Source organism: Stegostoma tigrinum, chromosome 27, assembly GCF_030684315.1.
Source record: "Stegostoma tigrinum isolate sSteTig4 chromosome 27, sSteTig4.hap1, whole genome shotgun sequence".
Classification (NCBI taxonomy): Eukaryota; Metazoa; Chordata; class Chondrichthyes; order Orectolobiformes; family Stegostomatidae; genus Stegostoma; species Stegostoma tigrinum.
In genome coordinates, this window is record NC_081380.1 from 37,912,104 (window position 1) to 37,939,756 (window position 27,653).

The 27,653-nt window shown below is 40.4% G+C and overlaps 1 protein-coding gene across 2 annotated transcripts; it reads right to left on the reverse strand.

The window, feature by feature from the left end:
- Positions 1-1,428: 1,428 nt before the first annotated feature.
- Positions 1,429-26,810, reverse strand: wsb1 (WD repeat and SOCS box containing 1). 2 transcript variants are annotated; one of them, XM_048556797.2, is made up of 9 exons: positions 26,399-26,810; positions 22,532-22,697; positions 20,981-21,240; positions 20,002-20,133; positions 14,601-14,701; positions 6,315-6,487; positions 3,935-4,048; positions 2,839-2,946; positions 1,429-2,056 (listed from the first exon to the last, which is right to left on the reverse strand). In XM_048556797.2, the coding sequence occupies exons 1-9, from the start codon at positions 26,436-26,438 to the stop codon at positions 1,894-1,896; spliced, it is 1,257 nt and encodes a 418-aa protein (XP_048412754.2). In that variant the 5' UTR covers positions 26,439-26,810; the 3' UTR covers positions 1,429-1,893. The 2 variants fall into 2 exon arrangements, with proteins under 2 accessions (XP_048412754.2, XP_048412753.2); XM_048556796.2 differs by having other exon boundaries at positions 20,981-21,243.
- Between the last annotated feature and the right edge of the window lie 843 nt (positions 26,811-27,653).

The following is a 27,653-nucleotide window of genomic DNA, read 5'->3' on the forward strand; positions in this document are numbered from 1 at the left end:
GAGGAAGAGGAGGAGATGTCAGAAATAGACCAGGTGAAAGTGAAGGCAGGGTGGAAATTGGAAGCAAAAGATGATATAAACTTCAGATTCTGAACAAGAAAAGGGAAGCAGCACCGATTATATCATCAACATATCAGAAAAAAAGTGCGTTTTGGACAGGGCCTGGAATAGGACTGAAACAAGAAAGGTTCACATACCCAACAGAGAGACAGGCATAATCTGGGCCCAGAGGCATTCCTCTGACCTGAAGAAAATGCAAGAAGTTGATGAGGATGAGCTCCTCTAAGTGGACAAGTGGTGGTTGGGGACAGTTCAGGCCTTTCTGGTAGAAAGCAGAGAGCTGAGACCATCCCAGTGGGGGATGGACATGTAAAGAGATTAAATGTTGATGGTAAAGAAGCAGCAGCTGGAGCCTGCGAACAGAATTTTAAAACTGATATAAAGCGGAGGAATCATAGATGTACATGGGGAGGGACTGGACCAGGGGAGGAAAGAATGAGTCATGGTAGGAACACATTAGTTCCGTGGGGCAGAAGTGGGCTGAAACAATGGGTCAACTCAGGCAGTGCTGTTGTGGAACCTGTAACCCTATTTCCTATGGTTAATTGACTTTGCCGGCATATTCTTGAGCACTAGAGACAATTCATCATGCCAATTATGACACATTACTTTCATCTTCAAAGCATTTCTAAAGTCCTCAAGTTATATTGAGAAATTAGCACATTGAAAAATCAAGTTTTGAGGTGTTTCATAATTTAAAACAAGCTGGATAATAGAGAACAAAATACTTTTGATACATACCAAGTGCAAACACAAAATCTGTACACAGACACTACACCCACAAGCATTTCAAATGGTTCTGTTCAAGTAATTGGTCAGACTACTACCAATATCAAGGAAGTCATGTTGGGACTCGTGCTGAAAAGTTGGAGGTTTGTTCTCAAATTCTGTATGAGGTGTACACCTAGCAAATTACTTGTCTAAATCTCAAGGGAGATGGGTTGGTTCCTTGATTAGGCTCAGGTGACCCAATTCTAATTTTATTGGCATAACATATTGGCATCAAATGATCACAGCAACTCTTGAGCAATGAATTACTCCACATATGCAAATTTTGAGCTATGGCTCAATGCTAAAACAGTCCATTGAAGTGCCTCCCACTTTACATCCATGGCTTTACTCGGTCCAATCTCAGTGACACTCAATGACAAAAGTATTCATCTGAAAACATAAAACTGAAGTTTTGATAGATTGATTCTTTGATAATTAAAGTTGGCTTTGATTTCAGTTATCCACAGAATTTTCCACGAGTATGACTGTCAGCAAAAGCAAGACAAAGATGGGTCATTTCATTTGGAATTAATTGGAAACTTATAGGTGAATTATATGACAGCAGCAAAAATTGCTATTTAATAAAAACACCAAAGATAAAACTCAACTTCTCTTTAATTGATGAAGAGAAATAAATTTACATTTAAATGAAATGCAGCTTTTGCCTGCATTTGTAAATGCTAGCTTATAAAAACAAGTCTTTGGCAGTTAACGTGAGTTGTTTTTCCTTTGAGTTGCAAACAATATTGAATATCAACTAAACCCTATAGGCCTTTTCCAATAATTACATTTACAAAACACTAACACATTTATTTATGTACAGGAACAAAAACATTGGACCAAGAACAGAATAGAAAATAGTTATGGTACAAGCGGATATTTATATATAATAGTACAGGTTTACAGAATGTACAGTTTTTACAGAAAAAAGTCTGTATGAACTGACCAGGTTCCAAACAAAAGCTTGGCTTACAGAGGCATGAAAATGCACCCGTTTGTCTACATCTAAACAACAAAGGCAACGTACGCCAAAGCCTTCAGAAGTTAAGCAGCTCCAAATGGTCAGTTTATGCGGTAAGTCAGATATTCAATTATCTTTGGTGGGATAAGCAGGTTCTCAACAGAAGATGTAACCATTACTCTTCGCAAAGCCATACGACAGAGATGCTGAAGACTGGGGACATGATTGGGAGTAGCCCAGAAGTGAACACTACCATCTTGCGTTCTTGGAAGAGAAAAGCGAAGCAAATGTAGGGTTAACTTGTGATCCAAGGTCACCAACTCGAACATTTTATGCACTTTTGTAAAGAGTTCATAAACAAACACCACAGAAGACAGCAAAGGTGGGTTCGGATAGAATCAAATTAGTAATCTTTAGTGTTAACCTATTTCATACCAATTATCATTATGCAGTGAAGACAATTCGAGTGCCTCAGGAGCACAAGAGGATTCATCCACTGTTATTAAGAATTAAAGATGGTTTCAAATAGTAGTCTGGACATTCAATACTGGTTATTGTGTAGGGAACAGTGCCCTGTTTAAAGGCTCCACTGAAGAGTGTGACAGTGGCAGAGACATAGGAGCAATCACCTTCCAACTCACTTGGCAACACTGTCAGCAAAACAAACCTCATCTACAAAATTGGCTATTGGTGTCCATTCTCACTGTTAAGAATGAAAGTAGTAATACAGGAAACGCAATTTTCTCAAATCGGAATTCAATGAACTAGACAACCTCCATAAAAGATTCAGAACCAACAGTCCACCTGAAGCCTCACTTCTGTATTTCAGCTACCTTTAATGCTCAGAAGAAAACACTGCAGACACGAGAAATCTGAAACCAAAAATGCTGAAGAAAATGTCTGGTAGCACCCATGGAGGACAATAGTTAACGTTGAGTCCAATGTCTTCACGACTGCAAACCTCATGTGAAAACTGATTTTGAACTCTCAGCATCACGTATTAAACAGACTTGAAGCATCATGAAAGGTCACTATAATATACCTACCCAGTAGCTAGAACACTGCCATCTGGAGAAAAGGCACAACATAGGCCATTGCTTAAAGGAGCAACCTCTGCTGGGCAATCTTTATCAATCCGCCAGAATCTCACCATTCTGCAATGAACAATATTAGTCAGTTCATACAGTTAACCTAACATGTATTTAGGAGCAGTGGAAGGCTAACAAATACAGATCCATGAGAAATTTCTCATCAGTCCAGAATGAGCCACTATACATCTGGATGACAGTTCTGCAAAGCTTGCAGAAATTTAGTAGTCAACCTTGTCCAATTAGAATTATTCCAAATCAAGAGTTACATAGCAGGCATTTCAGAAGCAACTGGATGGTAGTTAATATGATTGATCAGAATTTATCTGAGGGATCAAAGTTAGTTTACTCCCACTAAATTCATTTGGAGTACACAAGAAAAATTTCACTTTCCAACTGATAACACTGATGCAACATGCTGTATTAGGGCTTTGAAACAAATAAGGGTTTTCAATTGCAGTATCATACTCAAACAAAATCTATGGGCTATTTTCATCTGCTCAGCAAGTGGTCTTTCCTGGAGCTTCTCAATCAGGCTTATAAAATTAAATAAAACCTAAATCTTGGGTGCAATCCATGTAAATTCCCTTTAACATTTTAAAACAAATATTCTTGATCCAAGATTACTTCCCTTCTAAATTTTAAACCATCACAAGATACACTTAGTACAGAAAAACAAATCATAGTAACTTTTGAAAGTTAGGTACTTCTAATGAATCCAACTCCAATACAAATAATAAATTATTCCAAGTGACTGGATTTCATCAAACAAAACAAACAGTGAGCACACATCTTTCAGAGAGAGATCAAAGCATGCAGCACAGCAGAAGTGGTACAGCTGCATATTATTCTAATATATTCTTGCTCCAGCACGCAAATACATGGGAACAGCCAATCAGAAGAGTAAAGCCCCTTGGAGGCAGAATGAGGAAACTTCAAAACGAGCTCTTCCTTCCTGTATTCAATGCCGCTGGCTTCAATACCCCAAATCTGGCATCATTAGCATTCTCCCAGAGGGGAAATTCTACTGCTCAAATATTTAATATCCACTTACTTATCATCAGCAACACTAGCAATGTGCAAACCATCGTGGCAAAAGGCAACAGATTTCACCCAGCGATCATTTGCTCCACCAGCAAATATTGGAGTTGGAGGTGGAAAGAGATGCCTGCAAAGGCAGAAGTGAAAAAGTCCAATTAATGAAAATATCCTAACTTTCCCTATTTATAATCAAAAGGCATGCACTGCATTACACTTCCAGACACTGAAAGCTCTGGATGAAGTATTCAAACTAGGTTTAAAGCTGCAATTGTTCGAAATGCAAGACACTGAAAAGCTTTACAATCCCATTATAAAACCAACTACTTACTCTTTCCTCTCCCTGACCCCAAAAACCTAGGCTCCCAAATGATAAAGCTGAAATGTTTTGAAGGCAGAAACTTTAGGTGGAACATATAAACCTTTGTTTGCAAAATAGCAAAAGCTTACATCCACAGGATCCAATAGATGAATACACTTTACAGATTCTTGAGATAAAAGTCTAATTAGTGGCCACTGTTAACAAGAATTGATAATTCACATTGGTGCATAAGTTGCTTAGCAAGTACAATGGCATCAACTCTTCTTGAAGCCAAGTCAATAATTTCTCAATTTCTCACCTCTTCTTTTGAAAACTGACCTACACAAATCTATTTTCTGTAGTTTGTCCATATCCTACAAATCCAAAATGAAGTTCATTAAAGTAACAGCATAATATTATAAGTGTAAAAGCAAGCACCATCTACAGGTTTATTCTACAGTTCTGCCGGATGTCACTAAGACATCTATCTCCCCATCACATTTTCCAGGTTTAAAAAATGCTAGCTAGCTTGTCAGCAATACTCAAAATCCATGAACAAATTAAAAACAAACATGAATTGCAGTGCTGCGACACTAATACACTTCTTAAAATTCTGAAACCAAGGTCAGAATTACAGAAAACACAGAACCGTACAGCACCGGAATAGATCCTCCAGCTACCATGCCTGCACCAAGATGCCATTCTAAACTAATCCCATCTACCCACATGCAGTCCAGGTCCTTCTATTCCCTGGGTGTTCATGTCTGTCTAAATGTTGCTATCATATCTGCTTCTACTACCTGCCTTGGCACAATGTTCCGAGCACCCTACCAACCCTCCAAAAACTCTGCACAACGTACCTCTTTTACACCTTCTCCCTCTCACCTTAAACCTAAATTCCCTGTATTTGACATTTCCACACTTGGAAAAAGACTCAGTACCCACCCTCTCCATGCTTCTTATTTTACGTACATCTGTCATATTGCCTCTCAGCCTCTGACCCTCTAGCCTGTAACAATCCAACTTTGTCCCAACTTCTCCTTATAGGTAAAAGGACTTCAATCCAGGCAACATCCTAGTAAGCCTCTTTTGCACCCTCTCCAAATCTTTAACATTCTTTGTACAGTGTCACAACTAAAACAGCACATAATACTCCAAATGCAGCCCAAGGTTTTCTACAGTTGCAAAATGACTTGCCAATTTTATACTTGATGCACTAACCTATGCATGGAAGCATGCTATACACCATTACCACCATATTCACTTACATTGCCAAATTCAAGGAGCAATGGACTCTTCTCCCAAGATCCCTCTCTGTCACCACTCCCAAGGCCATTTACTGTATACTTTCCTCTTGCATTTGACCTCCCAAAGTGTATTACATTTCACTTGTCTGGATTAAAATCTATTTGCCATTTCTGCCCAAATATCCAAATGATCTATATCTTGATGGATGGACAAGCCTTCCTCAATACCTACAACTCCCCCAATTTTTGCATCACCTGCAAACCTGCGAATCAGAACAACTACATTCTCATTCATATTACAAAGAGGTCCTTTCACCTCTGAACACTGATCCCTGTGGAATAGCACTGACTGAAAGCTTTCAATCAGTAAAATACCCCTCCACAACGACCATCTGTCCATGGCCAAAACAATTTAGCATCCAGCTTATGAATTCACTGGGGATTCCGTGTGGCTTAATGTTCTGAACCAGCCTGAGAGACACTTTGTCAAGTGCTCTAGTAAAGCATATGTAGACTACATCCACAGCCTTGCCCTCAAACATCTTCGTCAATTCCTCAAAAAACTCAGATCTGAGACAAGGCCTCCCTGCACAAAGTCATGCTGACCACCACTAATAAGTGCATTCTTTCCCAAAAGGGTGTATATCTTGCCCTTAAAAATCTTCTCCAATAGTTTTCATAAGTGGTAGGGAAATTTACACATTTTGTGAAGTGAAAGCCCATAAATACCAGACCCCTAACATGAACCATCACTCAAGGCCATGATGGAGAACAGAAATTTGAACTGGTCATTGTTCTTAAACCAGGTGCATCATCCATTATTGACAAGGGTTGCTGTGGTCACTTACCCCAGCTCCAACAAAATACTGCCTGTATGCGGATCCCAGACAATAACTCGCGTATCATATGAAGCTGTAACCAACAATGCTCCATCAGGAGAGAATTCACATGATACCACATCATTAAGGTGACCTTCAAGTTTACGCATCATGGTGTAGCTTTCCATGTTCCAAAGAAAAACCTGCAATGAGAAAATTGCAATTTACAGCTCCAGTTTATGGTTAATCTTCCCAAACGAGATCTAGTTAATTTATAATCCATAACAGTTACAGTATAAATTTGCAAACAATTAGTTCAAATTATACAGTACTTCCAAAATTGATATGCTCAGTGTCATTACTGCAACTAAAAATTTTAAGAAGCAATATTTACAAACATGCCAGCTATATCTATATATTCTAAATAACATATGCAACATCCACAAAGGATGCTTAAATAATTTAAACAATTTTACAAATTTTTATAAGTTACATCTTCCAATTGAAATTTAACACTTCAGAAACAAAAATGTAGAAAAATACAGTACAGGTAACTTAAGCATAACATTTTGTTACTCCAACGGAACCTCCATTCAGAGTTAAAGTTCACGTGTGTTTACAAAACGTTTTCATCAGGAGCGAGCCTATGAAACAGCAGATACTGCAAGAGAAAAGAACATGTTTGACGGCCTAAAGGAACAATCCTTTGGCAAAAAGCACAAAACTGAGGCTTCAACATTACATTTTGGGATATATTAATTATGACAGCACATTAACCAGATGATTCAATTACAGACAAACTTTGTAGATTGTATATGATAGTCATATATGTAATTTTTTTTAAATGGGCATACAAACTGAACTTCATTGTTCCAGAGACCTAATGGGTCACATATCCCTCCATTAGTCAAAGAGCATAGATATTCCCTAAGTCCACTCGAATAGTAATCCAATCACAACTTGGACCCCTTTCTATCAGAATGGAATCTCTCTGACCTTGTCCTGGCACCTCCTTACAGACATATGGAAATCATTTTAACACAAAAACAAAAGCAGAGTTTTCTCCACTACTGTGAAAACATGGCAGCGCACAAAGTTATGGCAATACCATACAAAACTGTGCAGTCTAAGGATCTGAAGGATTTTTGTTCCACTATCGTAGCAAATTAGAGAGTTTTAAAGATGCAAATTAAAGTCAGATACATGAGCCCCAAGTGGTCTTAAAAATGATCCAGACTTCCACCCGAACAATAGACACAAGGTCAATTTAGTACACAAATAACCTTAATTGCCTTTTGGCCACTCAAAATAATCGTCTGCTGAAAGTATTAAAAACTGAAATTACAAAGATAATTCACTAAAATAAGCAATGCATGTGTTTTAAAAATCTAAGTAAGTTAATAGTGGATTTATGCAAATATTCAGAATTTCAATTTGATTTAAATAAGCATTGCTATTTTCAGTTTTCTCTTTCTACTTTTGCATCGTGTAGAATAGTCAACTTTCATGTCTTCAAAAATAAGAAATTACTAAAGCAGTCACAAACTAAGTAGGATTCCTTCCACTCTACAACTTTCACTCCTGAAATGTGACTTACGCTAGGAGAGTTTAAAGACACTGGGTACTCTCCAGCTGCATGCCAAAGCGACCACTCAACAGTTTATCTAGACAAACAAGTGTTGACACACCAGAATATATCACAGCAGAACATAAGTCTGTCTTCACTGAACTCAATACATGCACACTTATCGCCAGAGCTGCAATCAAAGGCAAGACTCTTGACCAATGTTCCACGACTCATCTCTCCGATGGCAAGACCAGTAAAGCAGCCTTAACGCTGCCCTGACTGAAAACATAACATACCAAGTATCATCCATGGAATCCTTGGCACATAGCAGCTACTCAGGCGGACAAATTTATCAACCCACCAGCACAGTTCAGGCTCAATATTTTAGTGTCTAAAAGGACATCATGGATAGCAGAAAGTTGAACAGCACACTTACTTCATCTCCAAACTATTGAACACAGATGACCAATTCTACAGCTTTGCACATTTTTAGATTTTCTGAGAATAGAAATTAAAAACTCTACCAACCACACTGCACATTTAAAACAGTATTTGTAGTAGGTATCCCAGTGTGCAGCAGACTGGTGCTCCAATGGGAATTCAACAACATAGGTTCACATTTGTGATTGCCCACGCAGCATTCCCGATCTTACCCGGGCTGTCTGGGGGGGGAAGAACCAAGCTGAAGTCAAGTCCCTCCCAATGAGGAGGAAGAGGGAGGAAAAAAGCAAAAACCAAGGAAGTTATCCTGGGCTGCTCTCACACACCTTCTGGTAACATTGTCAGAGGCCAGGGAGCAGATCGCCTGCCCACCCTCTGCCAGGAATGGTACATGCTGCGGGAGATCTAAAGAGGAAAAAAATACTTAGTAAAATGGGGGAAAAGGTTAAATATCTCTGTTAAAATGTTCAGTATGTCGCTATCCATAACTATTATGAACAAAAAGAAATGGCCAATTCACATTTCTGGCTTTGAAAGATGACTACATTCCAATGTAGGTCACAATAGAGATAGTGTTTGAAAATTACATGTCCTGCAAAAATTTACTTCAGTCACTGAAAGCAGACTGGGTTTGCTGTACATTCTTGCCAGTTAACAGTTTCTCCCATTCACTTGAAAATTATAGGAAAGTTGTAGCTGCCAAGAAATGACATCAAGATCCCGCCAGGTAGTTTGAAGTAAGAGTCAAACTTGGCACAATCTGCCAAATGAGGAGGCATACAATTTTGCTAAAAATAAAAAAAGTCATAAACCTGCTTATGTCTTACTTTATGAACAATAATGTACCTTACACTCAATAGATACTTCCTTTCTGCACAGCTACTACCACTGCCAACGTCCTTCTTTCTGCACCTTTTGTGCAGCACGACTGGACAGGCAAGTCCTAAAGTTAAAGTATATTGACTTAACTGCCACTACTTATGGCAAAGAAAGCAAAGATAAACCAGAAATATAATAAATACGCAATTTATTAAATGGGGCTCCTCCAATAGCTGAGTGTAGAAGTGCACTACTTACTGAGAAAGTGAGCCATTAGACCGAAGTCCAGATTTCACTTGCTGTAGTTTGCAAAGGGCCAATGCAAGTGACCATGACAGTTCTTTTTCTTAAAAAAGGGGTTTATGGAAAGGAAGATGTTATAAAAAGAACCAAGAGCTAACAGCACAGAAGAAAGCCATTCAGCTCTCCAACAGTGAAACTCCTAATTTTAAACAATTATGGATTCTGAAATGAACTCAAGATTGAGGAAAGCAAAAAACAGCTAAATCTGCAGATGACAAAAAGATAAGTATGCTGTGAAGACAGAAGGTTTCAGACAGATTGACTGAAAGAGTCCAGACTAGCAGATGGAGGATAATATGGCAAAATGTAAGGTTGCTTGCCCAAGTAGGGAGAATTTAAAAAGTGAGACGTCGAGAAAGACAGATAGGAATATGCAAGACACGAAAAACAGATCAGTCACGATCTTATTCGAGGGTACAGCAGGACTATGTTTACCAAAAAAACCTGGACCAAGCAGGAACTGGACTTGGTTTAAAATCTGCATTGTGGCTAAAAAGGCCACTCTAGGGTTCCCAACATTAAAATGTAGGTACACAAGCTACTCAAATAAAAGAGTGCTTGCATACACATGTTTTAAACAACTTAAATTTTTTGGTGGGTGAAAGGAAACCAGTTTAGAAACATTAACTGAGAAATTTCAAATTCTTGAGGTCTCTATATTCTTGGGCAATGTCAATGACAAATACAAAAGCATAGTAGTTACTTGGTTACAATGTTGTAAACACAACCTTTTAAAGGGCTAAAAGATTAACAATTTATAGTCTGAGATACTTCTAGCTAGTAACGTAGATTTACAAAGCTGTAGTCCTTTAGAATTGATACAAAACTTCAAAAACAAAAAACTATATTCAAACCTCCATTAAAAGGAACCAATTGCCAAAGATGCAGAATCAAAGTTTACATTTCAGGAAGTCATTTAAAATAAACAGAGATCCAGAAAGATTTTAAAAACAGCACTTTGACATTAAACTTTTATTCAGTGCAGCATGAAGTAAAGAAGTTTACCTTTTACTGTGCAAGGTCTAGAAAACTGAATACAATTGCAAGTTTTGAGTCAATTTAACTTGTTAGCTTTCTGTTCTTAGTAACAAACTTGAACAATCCTGAAATATGAACAAAATGTTCCACAGCTTTAAGATACACTAATCTGCTGCCTGTATTATTCAGAGGTCAGTTTGACTATTGGATTTTGGAAGCTCTTCAAAATTGAGGCATCTTCTAGTGTATGTAATCATGTGATACTGAATAATACCACAAAAATGTAGAGAACAAAAATGCGCACAACTGCAAAAATCACATCAAAAATACGCATTTATACAACAGGTGAACATTTTGTCAGGCAGAAATCCAACATTTGGAAAAATAATGAAGCAATAATAAATAAGGCAAAATGCAATGTGAATCTTCAAGAGGAGGAGCATCCAATCAATTATTCTCAATTTTCAAAAGCTTTTAAATTGGACTGTTGAAAAAATAAAGATAAAATTAACTTGAGTACATGCACAAAAAAATATTTTCCCCAGGTCACTAACAAGCTGTGCAAGCATTAGATGAAATGCACCTGATCTGATCTTAGCCTCCCCACCCCATGGTCTAGTTAGTCAATTTAATTCTACAGTCTGGAGGAGGGTCACCAGACTTCAAACATTGACTGTGCTTTCTCTCCACAGATGCTGCCAGACCCAAGTTTCCTTGGCAACACGCTTTGATAATTTTACAATAACACGTGCATAATCAGTGACAGTTACAACTGTCATTTATTAGAGTGCAAAAATTAATACAATTTGGAAGTGATCTAAGCAATGAAGCTCTTAGACACTTGAACCTTAAGACCATAAATATAGTAAAGTTAGGTCATTTGGCCCATTCAGTTTGCTCCACCATTTGATCACAGCTGGTATGTTTCTCAAACTCATCACACTGCCCATGTTCTGTAATCCTGGACGTCCTTCATAATCCAAACTACAATATTTAAGACACTTAATGACACTGCTGCAGAAGGCTGTGGAGGCAAGGAGATGCACAAACTGAGCACTTTTTGGCTAAAAAAATTCCTCATCTCAATTCTAAAGGGTCATGCCTTCACTTTGAGGCCGGGCCTTTGGATTAGAGTTTCTCCAACTGATGTAAAGATCTTCACATCCACTCTATTCAGGCCTCTCAGTGTCCTACATTTCAATGAGATCCCTCCTCATCTTAAGTTTCATCAAGGACAACAGACCCACAATCCTGAACCACTCCTTATATAACAAGCCCTTGTATTCCAGGATCATTCATTTAAATCTCCTCCAGACTCCCTCCAACATAGCACGTCATTTCTTAGATGCAGGGCCAGCCGAAGTATCTCAGTTAGGACAGCGTTCGACTGAAGATCTAAAGGCCCCTGATTCATTCCTGGGTTTCAGCAAAATGAGTGCTTACAGCCTCAGGCAACTGCTTGTGTGGAGTTTGCACGTTCCCCCCATGTCTGCATGAGTTGCCTCCAGTTTGCGCCCTCAGTCCATTGATGTGCAGGTTAGGTGGAGTGGCTATACTAAAAATAATACCTAGGGTGGGAATTGCAGGGGGATAGGGTAAGGGGTGAGTCAAGGTGGGATGTTCTTTGAAGGGTGGGTGTGGACTTTAATGGGCCAAATGGCCTGCTTCTGCACTGTAGGAATTCTACAATGCTATGAACTACTCATGATATTCCAAATGTAGTCTGACCAGAACCTTATACAGCCTCAGCAGTTGATCTCTCTTCTTGCATTCTAGCCCTCTTGAAATGACAGCTAATGTCACAATTGCCTTCCTAACTACCAACTGAACTTACGTATTTTGCTTCCCACCTTAGGAGAATGCTCAACTGGGACTCAAGTCCCTCTGTGCTTTAGATTGCCAAAACCTTTTCCCCTGTTTAGAAAACAGTCAAGATCTCTATTCTTCCCACTAAAGTGCAAAAATCTCACTTTCCCCACGCTGGGCAGGTTACAGATGGAATACATTCTTCTAACTGTTCAGTCCTTCTGCAGCCTCCCAACTTCCTCAATAGTTCCTGTCCCTCCACCCACCTCTGTGACACGTGCAAACTTTGTTGCAATGCTCTCCATTCCTTCATCCACACACTTAATATATAAAGATGAATAGTTGTAGTCCAAACACTGAATCCTGCAGAACTGCTCATGTCACCAGCTGCCATCCTATAAAAGACCCTTTTCCCCCCTCAGTCTACATGCTGTCAGTCAGCCAACCCTCTTACCCTATTTAGCAGCCTCTTGGGCAGCACTTTGTCCAAGGGTCACCAGGAAATCAAGTATGTCCACTTACTCATTACCGCCTCAAAAGAATTCTAATGGATTTGACAGGTGTGACTCCCCTTGATGAAGTCAATGCTGATTTTACCATGCTCTTCCAAGTATGCAATCTCATCCTTAATATTGGGCTAAAATCTTACTAACGACTGAGGTCAGGCTAACTGGTCCATGGTTTCCTGTCTTCTTGCCTCCCTTATCCTTCTTAAACAGGGGTGTTACAACCCTTTTCCAGTCCTCTCTGACCCTCCCTGACTCCAAAGATTTCTGAAAGATCACCAATGCCTCTACAACATCTTCAGCTGTCTGCTTTAGAACTCTAGGGTGTAGACTACGTAGTCTGGGTGGTTCATCCTTCTTCAGAGCTTTCAGCTTCTCCTTAGTGATAGCCACTGCACTCATCTCCGCCCCATGCCTTCAATTTGTTGTGCTACTGCTGTTTTCCACTGGCAAGGTCCTTGTCTTTGTGGTTACCTTCACTAAACTGCAATATTGTTACATTGATTCCAGCTTCTCCCCCTCAAACTGCAGCGTGTTTTCTATCATATTACGGGCCACATGCCCAACAGGGTCCCTTAGCTTGAACACCTGCATCAAGTCTACTCATTACACATCCCAACATCCAAAATTAGCTGCTCCCAAATGGGCTATACCACAAGCTATTCCCAAAAAACATATGGTCGCCTGCATGTATTTCAGTACAACAGACCCAGTCCCACATTTACTACATCCCTTCTCATGGCTGTCCCTTTATATGCTACGACTCAAGTTAGATTCCTGGCCTTTCCTGATGAAGGGTCTAGGCCCAAAACAGCAGCTTTTGTGCTCCTCTGATACTGCATGGCCTGCTGTGTTCATCCAGCTCCACACTTGGTTATCTTAGATTCCTGACTGTTTCCTCTGTCCTATTACTTGTTCTGGAAACTTTAATAAGCTCCATAAGTTCTCCTCCTGCACCTTGAATGTTTTTTCCATACTTTTCCATGCAACTGAGTCTGGCCCCCAAGATTTAGTTTAAGCCTTGACACACTACCTTGGTCAAACATAAGTCTTCAAATAAGCACTGGAAGAATCAAGGTGAGGTGGTGTGTGGGGATTGCTCACGTTGAGCTGGCAGATCTATTAATTACCCAGTTTCAAAAACCTGTCTCCCTTCATCCTTATCTGATCTGACAAGGGGCCCCAAAACAGGTTTATCTATCCTATTATTTTGGCAGAAAGTAAAAAGCTCAGGAGATATTTACATTTTTTGGAGGGAAAGTAGAAAATCCACAGCAGCAGATATTCTGTTATGTCTTAGCAACAAGCCATGTAAGAAATAAAAATGAGCTTCAACTTCTTCCCCAGTTCAAGTTATTAATGGCAATTCTTTCAACAGTTAGAAAATAGAATGTTTACAGGTACTGTATCCAAATTACAACTAATAGTTGACTACTGGTTCAGAACCAGGAAGTAGAAAATTTTTATTGAAATCAGTGCATACAAGTAGTCACATCCAATAGTCAAACCGGAAGATACTTGCAAACATATTCTGCATGCATGCTCTGCACCAAAATGCTGCAAACTTATTTATACAAACAACTTCTAATAACTACTCAATTATAGGCATTATATGCTTTATAATACAGCCAGAGGACTAGACTAGCATAACATTAAGACCATCATTAAAGCGTGAAATTAACATTCCCAAGTTAGAGGTTTAGAACATCTTTCACCCCCCAACACACTGCAACACTTACGCACTAACTTGCACAGAAATATTTTGATGACACCGAGCAAGTTCTAACTCTAGAAGTAACAAAGAGAGTCTAAAGCATGCTATTTTATAAAGGGCTCTGATCAATGCATCAAAAGACTTTTATCCCCCAAAAGCAAACAAGGAACTTGCACACATACCGCTTTTCCAGCTCCGACAGAGCAGAGAATGTTTGAATCTGGAGAGAAGGAACAGCAATACACCCAGTTGTGATGTCCCCTCAGTACAGTCACCATATTACCTGTTAAAGCAAAAAAAGATCATTAAACCTGACAGAATAGGAACTGCAAATGCTGGAGAATCTGAGATAACAAAGCATAGAGCTGGATGAACACAGCAGGCCAAGCAGCAGAGGAGCAGGAAAGCTGACGTTTCGGGCCTAGAAGGGTCAGCTTTTGTGCTCTTAAGATGTTGCTTGGCCTGCTGTGCTCATCCAGTTCCACACTTAGTTATCATTGAACCTAATGTTTCAGATCAAACGATCCATGTGCTCTTCAGTACAATACAAGAGTCATATGCAACTAGCTCATTAGAATAGTAGATCAAATCTTGCAATCTAATAAATCTATGTAGCCCAAAACAGGAAAGGAGCTTTGTTTTAAAATATCACTTCAGTTGGCAGCCCCAAAAGTCAAAACTATGCCAAATTACGTACAGAATCTAATTTTTAAAAAACGAACGAGACCTCAGAAGTGCCGGCTGATGTGTTCATTACAGCATGCATGCAGCTCCTGCACCAGGAAACATTTTTATTTCATTCATGGGACATGGGTGTCACTGGCAAAGGTTAACCTGGACAATAGAAGAAACATACACCATCTGCTCCCCAAACCCTGATTACACTGCAGTTTACTGCTTGTCACCATGTCTTGGGTTGGTAACAACAAGACTAGGAAGGAAGGACCTGTATAGGGATCATCAGCAACTATGAACTAAAGAACAGGCCCTCAATAGTTATAACCTCTGGATTAGTACATGAGTCACATGCAAATTGTCACAGGGACATGAGAATAAGGGAAGTACGTGGCTAAAAATATGTTGCAGGAGAGAGGGGTTCCTTTTTATGGGGGACTGGCATCAATATTAGAACAAGAGGGATCTGTACCACTGGGACAATGCCCACCTGAACCAAGCTGGGACCGATGTTCAAGCAAAAACAGTAAACAATGGTTAATAGATTTTAAGCTCTAAATTTTTTGTTGGGAGTGTTTAAATAAAAACAAGATATGACAACTACTGGGAAACAAAGCATGCTGGGGTGCATTCAATTGCAAGGAAAAGGTGGAAAAAACATAAAAAGAAAGGAGACCACAGGAGAGGTTATTAAAGTCTCAGGAACGCAAAACAGGAGAGCTTGGAAAAGGTTAGGAATCAAACTTCAAGCAAACTGGATAAAGGGATGACAATGAGAAGAGGGATGGTAAATACAGGACAGTGTTGTATCTGAATGTATGCAGTGTACAAAGCTTGTGGCACAGATCGAAATTGGCAGGTACCATGTGGTGGGCACCATGGAAACATAGCTGCATGATGATCAGGACTGGGAGCTAAATATCCAAGGATATACATGCCTTTGAAAAAACAGGCACATGAACAGAAGGGGTAGGGTAACCTTATTAGTAAGTTAAATCAATAGCAAGGAACAATATAGGGTCAGACAATGTAGAGTCTGTATGGGTAGAGTTGAGGAACTGCAAAGGTTTGAAAAACCTTAATGGGAGTTATGTACAGGCCTCCAAAAAGTAGTCAGGATGTGTGGCACCAGATACACCACGAGATAGAAAAGGTGAGTGAGTAAGAAAGGGAAGGTTACTGTAATCATGGGAGATTTCAAAATGCAGATGCACTGGGAAAATCAGGTTGGTAGTGGATCGCAAGAAAATAAATTTGTGGAATGACTACAAGACGGCATTTTGAAATAGTTTGTGGCGGAGCCTCGTAGGGAACAGGCAATTCTGGATTTAGTCACGTGCAATCAGGCAGACTTGATAAGTAAGCTTAAGGTGAGGGAACCCTTAGGAGGCAGTGGCCATAATAGGATAGCATTTACTCTGCAATTTGAGGGGGAAGCTAGAAGCTGATGTAATGGAATTACAGAGGCACGAAGGAGGAACCAATCAGAATAAACCGGAGAGGAGCACAATGGTAAGGACAGAGGAACAGCAATGGACGAGTTTCTGAAGTAATTTGGGAGACAGCAAAAATTCATCCCTAGGAAAGAGTAATAAACTAAAGGGAGGACAAGACAGCCATGGCTGACAAGGGAAGTCAGGGATAGCACAAAAACAAAAGGAGAAAACAATGCAATGAATGGCAGAAGGAAGCCAGAGAACTGGGAAGCCTACAAAGACCAGAGGACAAAAGAAAATAAAGAGGGAGAAGACTAAATCTGAGGGTAAGCTAGCCAGCAAATAAAAGATTACCAGAATTTGTTTAGATATATAAAGAGCAAAAGAGAGGCAAAAGTGGACATAGGGCCACTGGAAAATGATGCTGGACAAGTAGTAATGGAGAACAAAAACAGAGCAACAACATACTTTGCATCTGTCTTGACAGTGGTAGACACAAGTAACACCCCAAAAATTCAACAGTTGGGAGGGGGGACAAAGGTGAGTATGATGACCTTCACCAAATAGGAGGTGCTAGAAAAAGAAAGGTCTGAATGTGGATAAATCAGCTGATCCAGACAGTAAACACCTGTTTAGGTGGTATGTAACACCCATGCTGTTAGCAGCATATGTAGAAGATTGGCTGTCCGGCAGAAAAGCAGAATGGGGATAAAAGGTCCTTCTCAGGATGGCAGCCAGTGACTGACAGCGTTCCACAAGGCTGACAACTTTTCAATTTTTACATTAATGATCTAAATGAAGGAACCAAGGGCATCCTGGCTAAGTCTGAAGATTATACAAAGACAGGTGGAGGGACAGGGAGTATGGAGTTGGAGAAATTACAAAATGATTTGGGTAAGTTAGGAGTGTGTACAAAGAAGTGGCAGATGGAATACAATGTGGGAAAGTGCGAAGTCTTGTAACTTTGGTTGGAAGAAGAGAGGCATAGACTATTTTCGAAATGGGGAGAAAATTCAGAAATCTGAAGTGCAAAGGGACCTGGGAGTCCTGGTCTGGGATTCTCTTATGTAAACATTCAGGTTGAGTCAGTAGTTAAGGCGGCAAATATAATGCTAGCATTTATTTCAAGAGGACTAGAAATATAAAAGCAGGGCACGTACTTGAGGTTTTAAAAGGCTCTGGTCAGACCACATTTAAAGTATTGAGAGCGATTTAGGACCTCATATCTCAGGTAGGAGGTTCACAAGAATGTTCCCATGTGTGAAAGGCTTAACACTGGAGGAATGTTTCCGGACTGTCTACACTTGGAGTTTGGAAGGCTATTGGGAAATCTAACTGAAATTTGAAGAACACCAAAAGGCCTGGATAGCATGGACATTGGAAAACTGTTTCCATTAGTAGGAGAGGCCAGGACCCTTTATTCTGAAGGGTCATCTCTTCACCAAGATGAGGAGAAACTTCTTCTGCCAGAGTAGTAAATTTGTGGAATTCATTGCCAAAGAAGGCTGGGGAGGCCAGGTCATTGAGTATATTTAAGACAGATAGATAGGTTGAATTTTCAAGGGATATAGGGAGAAAGCAAGAGAATGGGGTTGAGAAACTTATCAGCCATGATTGAATGGCAGAGCAGACATAATAGGCCAAATGCCCTAATTCTGCTCCGATGTCTTGTAGTCTAATTTGAGAAGCATGTCAGCAAAGAAGCAAGGCAAAAGATAAATCCTCTGATGAAAACATTTGATGCTGATACAAGAAAATACAACATACATCAATTTAATCAGTGATAATGGGAACTGCAGATGCTGGAGAATCCAAGATAATGAAACGTGAGGCTGGATGAACACAGCAGGCCCAGCAGCATCTCAGGAGCACAAAAGCTGACGTCTCGGGCCTAGACCCTTCATCAGAGAAGGGTCTGATGAAGGGTCTAGGCCCGAAACGTCAGCTTTTGTGCTCCTGAGATGCTGCTGGGCCTGCTGTGTTCATCCAGCCTCACATTTCATTATCATACATCAATTTAAGTTTTCTTAAACCTTTAGCTAGTCAACATTTGTTGCACATATACTACGACTAATCAAGTGGAAATAAGAAAAAACCCTGCTCAACATTCAGCTCCCTAGCTAAGCTCAGGGTAGCCAGAAATTAAAGTTAAAACGTATTATAAAAAGTGATGAGGGTAAAGCAGCAAGTAATTCAAGCAGAGTCCACTCCATCAATCCAACTCATTGTATTTTTCAGTACCTCAATTCTATTTCTGTCAATAACCCGAGCAGAAAGTCAGGACTCCAGACTTCAAATGCGAATTCATCTTGCATTTTGAGGGTCAGCACCTTACCCCTCAAGCCTTATTGTGGTGCTTTACGTTTTACCATCAAAACAGCAATCTACAGCACAGAAATAGGCCCTTCAGCCCAACTCATCCATGCCAACTGGATACTCTGAATTAATCAAGTCCCACTGCCAGCGTTTGGCCCATATCCCTCTAAATCCTTCCTATTCATATACCCATCCAAATACATTTTCAATGTTCTAATTGTACCAGCCACCACCACCTCGTCTGGCAGGTCATTCCATTTTCACACCACCCTCTGTGTGGAAAAAGTTGCCCCTTAGGTCCCTTTTAAATTTTTTCCCATACCGTTACATGTACACCCCCTAGTTTTTCCTAGGGTATGGGAATGCAAACAGCCTTGGATATTCACCCTATCCATGTTCACAATTTTACAAACCTCTATAAAGGTCACCGCTCGGCCTCCAGCGCTGTGGGGAAAATGGCCCCAACCTATTCAGCCTCTCCCTATAGCTCAAAATTTACAAGGATGTTGCCAATTTTTACTGAACTCTTGAAATTTCACAACATCCTTCCTTTAGCAGCAAGGCCAAAACTACACACAGTATTCCAACAGTGGTCTAACCAATGTCCTATATAATCACAAACATGACCTCCCAACTCCAATGCTCAATGTACTAACTAATAAAGGCAAATATATCCAGTCTTCCTGCAACCCTACCTTGAAGGAACTAATAACTGCACCCCAAGGCCTCTTTTCCCAGCTAAGTCCTGCCCTGATTTGCAACACCTCACATTTATCTAAAACTCCACCTGCCACTCCTTGGCCCAATGGCCCAAGTGATCAAAGTTCCATTATATTCTGAAGTAACCTGCTTCACTGTTCACTACACCACTAATTTCTCTATCAGAGTTTGGCAGATGACAAAGATGCTCCCTTGATGTGGAGTCCCTGCATTAGTGCAAAATGTTGGCATACCTTTCCCACTGAACCCCTTAGAAAATTTTCAAAACCAACTAGTTTACCCATTCAAACTACTGAAGCCATCTGGTGGTATTCTAATCCCCATGATTTAATGGCCAACATTCTATTAAATTTAGGATTATGCAAAATCAGCATGGCCAAGACTAGCTGTTAATATAACCCTCAAAATTGATGTAGGTGTAATTTTAAAAACATACCATCATCCTTCAGATCCCAGACTCTCAAAGTTTTGTCTCTTGATGCAGACACTAGGATAAGGCTGCCATCAGGTGCAAAGGTCAAATCCCGAACAACCTCATTATGATCCATCAAATTAAGAAGGAATCTACCTGCAACATGAGAAGCTGATGCATTAGAACAGTCAGGTTAAGACAATGACTAGTTTCAAAGCTCAATGTGAATTGCAAAGTAGGCCCTCAGTTTATTGGCTCTCAAATTACTGGAGTGCTATTCTTTTAATAGCTCTTTTAATATTAAATTTCTAATAGGTTCTTAAACAAATTCAGAAGTTACCACAAATCATTAATGCCATGTAAATAAGACTAAACAAGAACGAATTTGACAGCCAGGTGCAATGAAAGAGTTTGGATCTAAGACAAACAGACAAAACAGGTCCTGTTGCAGGGGCGGGGGTGGGTGGGTGGTGGTGGTGGAGACGACGACAGTGTCAGGCTGAATATTTGCTAACGTATTTGTAACATGTTAAGTCAATGCATGGTTTAATGCTTAAAATACAATCTGTGGCTTTTCACCTGGTTAGGCATTTAATAATTAGCCTCAACAGCAGTTGGGCCACATTCGCAGAATGAGATGTTTTGCAGCTACCCAGTTCGCTTGGTTTCTTCAATGACTGGTGACAAGAGCATTCAAGAAAGAAGCATGTAAACTTCATCACCTGGGAGTATTTGGGCAGTGGACAGTGAGATGGTAATTATGGCAGGTCTTACAATACCTGTCAATGCAAGGCAAGTTGACATAGGAAATATTAGCACCTCCACCTGCCAAAACCTAAGAATCACAGCTTTCAAGAGACAGATACATGAGATTTCAGCAAGATTGAGTACTCAGCTGGCTTGCGCTCCAATATTAAATGTTTTAAAATTCACAATTACACAAATCCAAACTACACTGCCAACTTGATTAAGTTCTAATCATCAGTAAAGAGAATTTTGTTACCTGTATAGACATCCCAAATTTTGATACGTCCATTGCTCAAACCAGTTGCCAGCAGTAGCTGGTCCTGACCAAATCTGAATCGGTGCCATTCAATGTTCACACAACGACTCTGTTTCTCAGGTACAGAAGAGCCAAAAGCAAGGGCCCACACAATATCGCCACAGTCTATTGTGCGCTCTTCTGGATGATTCTTGTGACTGTGACCATTTTGTTTTCTGAGAATTTTATTGACTGCATTATCATGCTCATCATTATACAATCTTCTGGAAAGAATAAAGTTTAAATTAATTATAAGGACTAATACTCCAAGCAGACAATACAAGGCTAAAAATTAAACAACAAAAACGTATCAGTAAACAGGTCTCAGAACTATGATGTACAACCTGTGTCTCACCAAGTTTGTCAATTGGGCAAAAGCATATTAAGTTCAAAAAAATTGTATTTACCAGATTTAAAATGTTAATCATTTACCAGACAAAGTGATTTAGCACACTCAGGTTGTTTTTCAAGCTTTCCTGATGACGATCCAAGTCACACTAACGGCTTACCAAAAAAATGTTCCTATGTGAATAGATTGTGCACCATCTTCACTATTAATACAAACTGCGGCATCAGCATCAATGTAAATCAAATTGCTGCTATTGTATCAGTCGTTAAGTTATTGACAAGCATGTTACAACACAAAAAATTGATTATCTAACTGCCCTAAGTTTCTGACCAGAAAACAAAACCGCACTTTGTGAAACCAACAAAGATCTCTGGTCCATAAAAGCTGGTGCAGTAACACGGAGTACAAAACAACACAGTAAAACAGTAAATACAATTAAATCTATGTGAAACGAGAAACAAGAACAAATTGCTGTAGGAACTTAGCAGGTCTGACAGCATATGTGCAGAGTTCTGAAGGGTCACAAGACCCAAATGTTAACTCAGCCTTCCTTCCATGATACTGCCAGACCAGGAGTGTTTTCCAGCTACTACTTTTTCCCCTTAGTTCCTTGGTTTGTTGTCTTTGTGAAACAAGACCCCACTTAGGAACATTGAATATAGACAAATTTAGGCTCAAGCAAAGTAATACAAAGCTACTGTGTATCAGCTACTAAGCTGTTGATAAATACCCACTTTCATGAAAGTAACTAACATGTTTATGGAAGGTGCACAGTATTCAATGATCATAAGAAATGAAACAACTCCTTAATGCCATAATTATCTCATCGTGAGGTGACTACCTCAACTTCGAAATGATACTTCATTTGTAAGGGTGCCTGATCAAGCCTGGCAATACAACCCAGCAAAGTTAAGTATTATTTATTTCAACCTGATGACCATTCTTCTCAGTTAGACTTGGGTAACAAGACTGAATTAGAACATGCACAAACACCAAAGGCAAACCTATCATTCAAGCAATGGGAAGAATCAAAGGAAGATTTCCTCTCTGTGGAGGAATGTCATTGTCAACTGCTGGAGGTTTTAAGACAACACCTCAACTCTCAGTTACAGAACTTGTTCTGAGGCTACTTCTAAGGAATTGTATAGTGAAAGAGTACTTACTTATTTTCATACAGAGACCAAGGAACCAACTTTACTACACGATGTCCTTGCGACCAAGCAAAATAGGAGCCATCAGGCGCAAAAGCCACAGTCCAGGTTTCACGGCCAGACTTTTGCTCAAATGGAGCAACAGGTGCCCAAAGATCAGCAATTAGCCGGGCCTGTGCTGTGAATAAAACAATGAACATTTAACCAAGTAGTAGACACTAGGCACCTTGATTCAGCACAAGTTCTAAAATACTGAAGCCACAGGCTGGACTTGATCAGGGCAAGGCAAATCAGAAGGAAAAAGAACAAGGTCATGTGCAAATTTAGCACTGCATTGTCCAAAAAAAAAAACATGGTCACTGAAAGAGACCTGGACAGATTGCAAACAGAAATGAGTGACCCCAACCTCATTAAACCAGTTTGGCTCTTTACTTCTAGGATGTGGGGATATGGGTGAAGGGGGAAAAAAAAAGTCCTATTTTCTTCTCAACAGCAATGACACCTGCTGGAAGACACACCTGGACATTAAACAAGGACCTAGAAAGCTGTCCACACAACCTAAACTGACATGACAAATGACCACATCGAAAAAGTCCTGGGCAGAAAATGGCAACTCTGGATCATACATAAAAACTGATCAGGCAAAAAAACTCAGCAATTGATAAAGTCTGGTCAATGCTTGCGAGGACTCAGAATTGGAAGTGAACCTGGAAATGAAACATCTACCATTTTTAGTATTAATAAAATGTCATAGCACGTAAAGTCGTCATTTAGCTGAACCAGTTCATGCTGGTGTTTATGCCCTACTTCAGCCACATCCTCTCTCATCTAAAATCACCTACTGTATTCACCTCTCCCTCAAATACTTGGCTAGTGATCTAATACATTCGCACTACACACCTGCATCCACTGTGGCAACAAGTTCCAGAATCTTAGTACTTTCCCGGATTAAGGGCAGGTCTTCAAAACTGCACATGTAGCAACTACCACTATATGGTATCTAAATTTCAGAAACCAATACACAGTGCAACATTTTGATCAGTGATAATGGAAACTGCAGATGCTGGAGAATCCAAGATAAAGGGTGGGGCTGGATGAACGCAGCAGGCCCAGCAGCATCTTAGGAGCACAAAAGCTGATGTTTCAGGTCTAGACCCTTCTTCAAAATCTCCTCAGTAGGAACTGCCGATGCTGGAGAATCTGAAATAACAAAGTGTAGAGCTGGATGAACACAGCAGGCCAAACAGCATCTGAGGAGATTTTGAAGGGTCTAGGCCCAAAATGTCAGCTTTCCTGCTCCTCTGTTGTTGCTGTGTTCATCCAGCTCTACACCTTATCTTGGATTCTCCAGGATCGGCAGTTCCTACTATCTCTAACAACATTTTCTCAAGTCAGGATGATTGGCTATCATGCATACCAATATTTGGAAAAAATCTCATGCATGTCAAGTTTAAGCACATGTTCTGAAGAATCATTAACATTCACTCTGCTCAGATTTTACATGTATAACACTATGTTATTCAAGATTTCTCACATCCATGGAAGGATGCTTTTCAGTAAGCACATTATGGGATGCATCTTTCAATTTGTACTTGGCCAAGAGTACACCAGTGTTCTCCTAATTCACAGAAAACTTTGGCCAGAATGACAAATCAGTTAACACTTTAGAAAGAAACCCAACCAATTTTATATTTCATCTACTGACACACGTAATTGTAATAGTGATGTGATATCACAACACAAGAAACTGCACTGATACAACCAAACCACACTCCTCATGATTAAGACCACCCCCAATATGATGCACAAACCATGAAGACCTCTGATTGGCCCCCAGAACCAAAGGTCAGTAAGCTGTAACTTCCTGGCAACAAGGGCCGTTCAACCTCATGCAATCACCAAGGCAGGAATACCAAAGGATACCAATTTCTACATTCTACATGAATGCAACCAGTACAACGATATCTCACTTTTTAAACAGCAAATACATAAGTATCACTGAAATACCTTCAAGCAATGATCATTTCCTGATTATGCAGATTACTTGCCAACTGTTCACACCCCCTAAATTTATTTTACAATGTAAAGTGCTGCGGCACCACATTATGCGTTGGCTTGCAACAGTCTTAAATTGTCACATAACAGTTCTGAGGAAGGGTCACAAGACCCAAAACTTTAATTCCGCTTCTTCATTCACAACTGCTGCCAAACCTGCTGAGCTTTTCCTGCAACTTTGTTTTTGTTCCTGATTTACAGCATGTGTTCTTTTAGTTTTGTTAAATCTTAAATTGTCTCAAGGTTAAAAATACCCTGGGAGAAAATGACTCCTTCTGGAGATTTCATTGTGCTCACATGAAAATCAGGGTCAAAATGGAACTCTTGGCAACAGCAAAGTTATTCGCAGTTTCTGTCCAAGTTGCCAAACTGTTCACGAAGGTGTCTATCCCCAAGTCGATCAAGCAAGAAAGCTTTATGTTAATAACAGCAACAACTGTGGGAACACGATTTGCAGTGCAGGATATAAATCCAAGGACATTTTCTAGCATGGGCTAATCTCTTTTTGGAAATGTGTATCGAGTGAATGCCAAAAGCAAGATATATTTTTAAAGGCTAATGACCATATTGTGTTTCTACTACTGAGGAAAACAAATTGGACATTTTCAGCTTTGAAAACAATACAAAAAAGAAACATTTCCTTAAGTAATTTGATTCAACTTCACGAAACAAGATTTTTTTTCAGAGAAAAGGAGGGATTGGGGGCGTCACAGACTTGGTATGCTGAGTCAAAGGATGACTTCATGCATGACCAAAGACTTGAGCAAAGGTATGTTATTAAAAACAAGGTGGTACAGACTGCGTGACAAGAGCAGAACCTCGGCAAACCTATCGAAGGGACAAGTGAATAGATTGCACGTTGAGAACTTTTGTTCGCAAAAGTGAAGACAGGAAGAAAAAGAGAGAGAGGGGAGCACATTAACAGTTAAGCAGCTACTGGTGAAAATTCAATAAAAAAGGCCAAAGGTTAACCTTATATTTGCCACAGCCAAGTATCTTGCATTAATTAAACCAAGTCACTCAAGAATGAAGTCTCAAGAGCACGTTAGCAAACAATAGCCTTACAAATTTATGTTTTAAAAACATCTCATTAAGTCTACACTCTAGGCCAACAATAAACCATTGGTTGTAATATTTTGTACTAAGTTGTTTCATCCACAGTGGATTTAAAATAATATTCACATTTGAAAATTTAATATTTCTACTTTAAAAGCAGAAAGTGGTGATAAGTAAGAAACATTAATTCAAAATGATTCTCAGCACACAGACAATAGTATGCTGGAATTCAACGCTGCAGTTTATCTTAATCTTGTTAGGAAAATTTTTGGACTATAGAGTAACAGAATAATGACTGAAACGATAGGAAAGGTACAGAAGTGTTAACACGGGCATTATGAGCTAATATCAAAGACCAGATTGTGGGGGACGGTGGCCATTTTTGACAACCAAGCTGCGATTCACCTTCAAACTATGATCCAAACACCGCATATAAGCGGGGATAAAGAATTCACGCCTTGCTATAGGAAAGCATTTCATCGCCCCTTGATGCAACTAAAACGATCGGGGGGCGGTTGAGGAAGTCACCCCTCCCGCCCAAGAAAAAAAAGGAGAAACCTGCTCCCAGGCACTCAAAGACCAACAAATACAAACCACCCCCTCCCAGAAGGTGGCTGTGAAGCCCCTGCTCCGGTCCTCGTGGCAGCCCCGCGGAGTGAGGGTCTGCCCCGCCCTCTCCCAGGCTCGGATCCAGTTCCAACCAGCGACAGGCGGCCACCCTACACCCTCTCGACCCCCCAACAACCTTCCGCACAGCTACATCCTTACCTATTTCATTCTCGTTGACAAATTCTGGGAAGCTGGCCATCTAAGGAAACACGATACGAGCTCAGGAAATGAGTAACGCCGGGAACTTTACTTCCCCCCCCCCGCCCCTCAACTCAACTCAACTCAACTCAACTCAAAATCCCTTCACGGAGCAGTTATGCGGAAAATTCGAGAATCTATCGGTATTGGGGCGAAGATCAGGGGATACTCTGGCAGATTTAAAAACAAAAAAAAATCCGCCTAGAAATTTTGCTTTCTTTCCGAAATGAGGAAACTGAGAATAAAATCCGAGCTCGATAACCGTTCTTGCCGTCCGGGCTTTGAAAAAGATCGTCCGCAATTCGAGGGAGAATGAGCACAGACTAAAGCACGTCGTGCTCGAGCCACTCATATACCTTCGGGTGTCTCAAAATGGCCGCCGACTGGAGTGGGTGGGACCGCCTGGGCAACGTCATAGCGCCATGATAGCCTCGGCCTTCGCCGTGGAGAGTCATGTTTTAGAGGTGGGTACGTGCGGTAGAGCACGAGTTAGCAGTTGCAGGGGAAGGAGAGTGGGTCTAAACTAAGCTGGGTGACAGTGGGGAAAAGGCAGGTCAAGAGAGATAGACAGTGGAAGGTAAAGACAGGTGGAGAGATATGTGACTGTGCTGTCTTGAATTTTGCTCTATTTTTCTGTAATTGTGCCAGCTTGCATTTACATAAGTAGGCAAACCTCAGGGGACCTCTCTCCCACTGCAATTCTCTCTCTCCCCTCCCTGGCCTTGAAGGTTTTAGAAGCTGAGATAATAGGAACTGTAGATGCTGGAGAATCTGAGATAACAAAGTGTAGAGCTGGATGAACACAGCAGGCCGAGCAGCATCTTAGGAGCACAAAAGCTGATGTTTTGAGCCTAGACCCTTCATCAGAAATGGGGGAGGGGAAGAGGGTTCTGAAATAAATAAGGAGAGAGGGGGAGGTGGATTGAAGATGGATAGAGGAGAAGATAGATGGAGTAAGGAGTCAGACCTGTCCAAGAGGTGGGGATGGAGCCAGTAAAGGTGAGTGTCGATGCAGAGGTATGGAGGAGATCGGTCAGTCCAGGGAGGAGAGAGTTGCAGTGGGAGAGAGGTCCCCTGAGGTTTGCCTAGAGGAGGGAGGGCACCTTCTTCAGGATAGGCATCCTTAGCAGAGGTTTTGCAGTGGGGTTAAAATTGTATCAGAGATAATAGGAACTGCAGATGCTGGTGAATCTGAGATAACAAGGTGTGGGAGCTG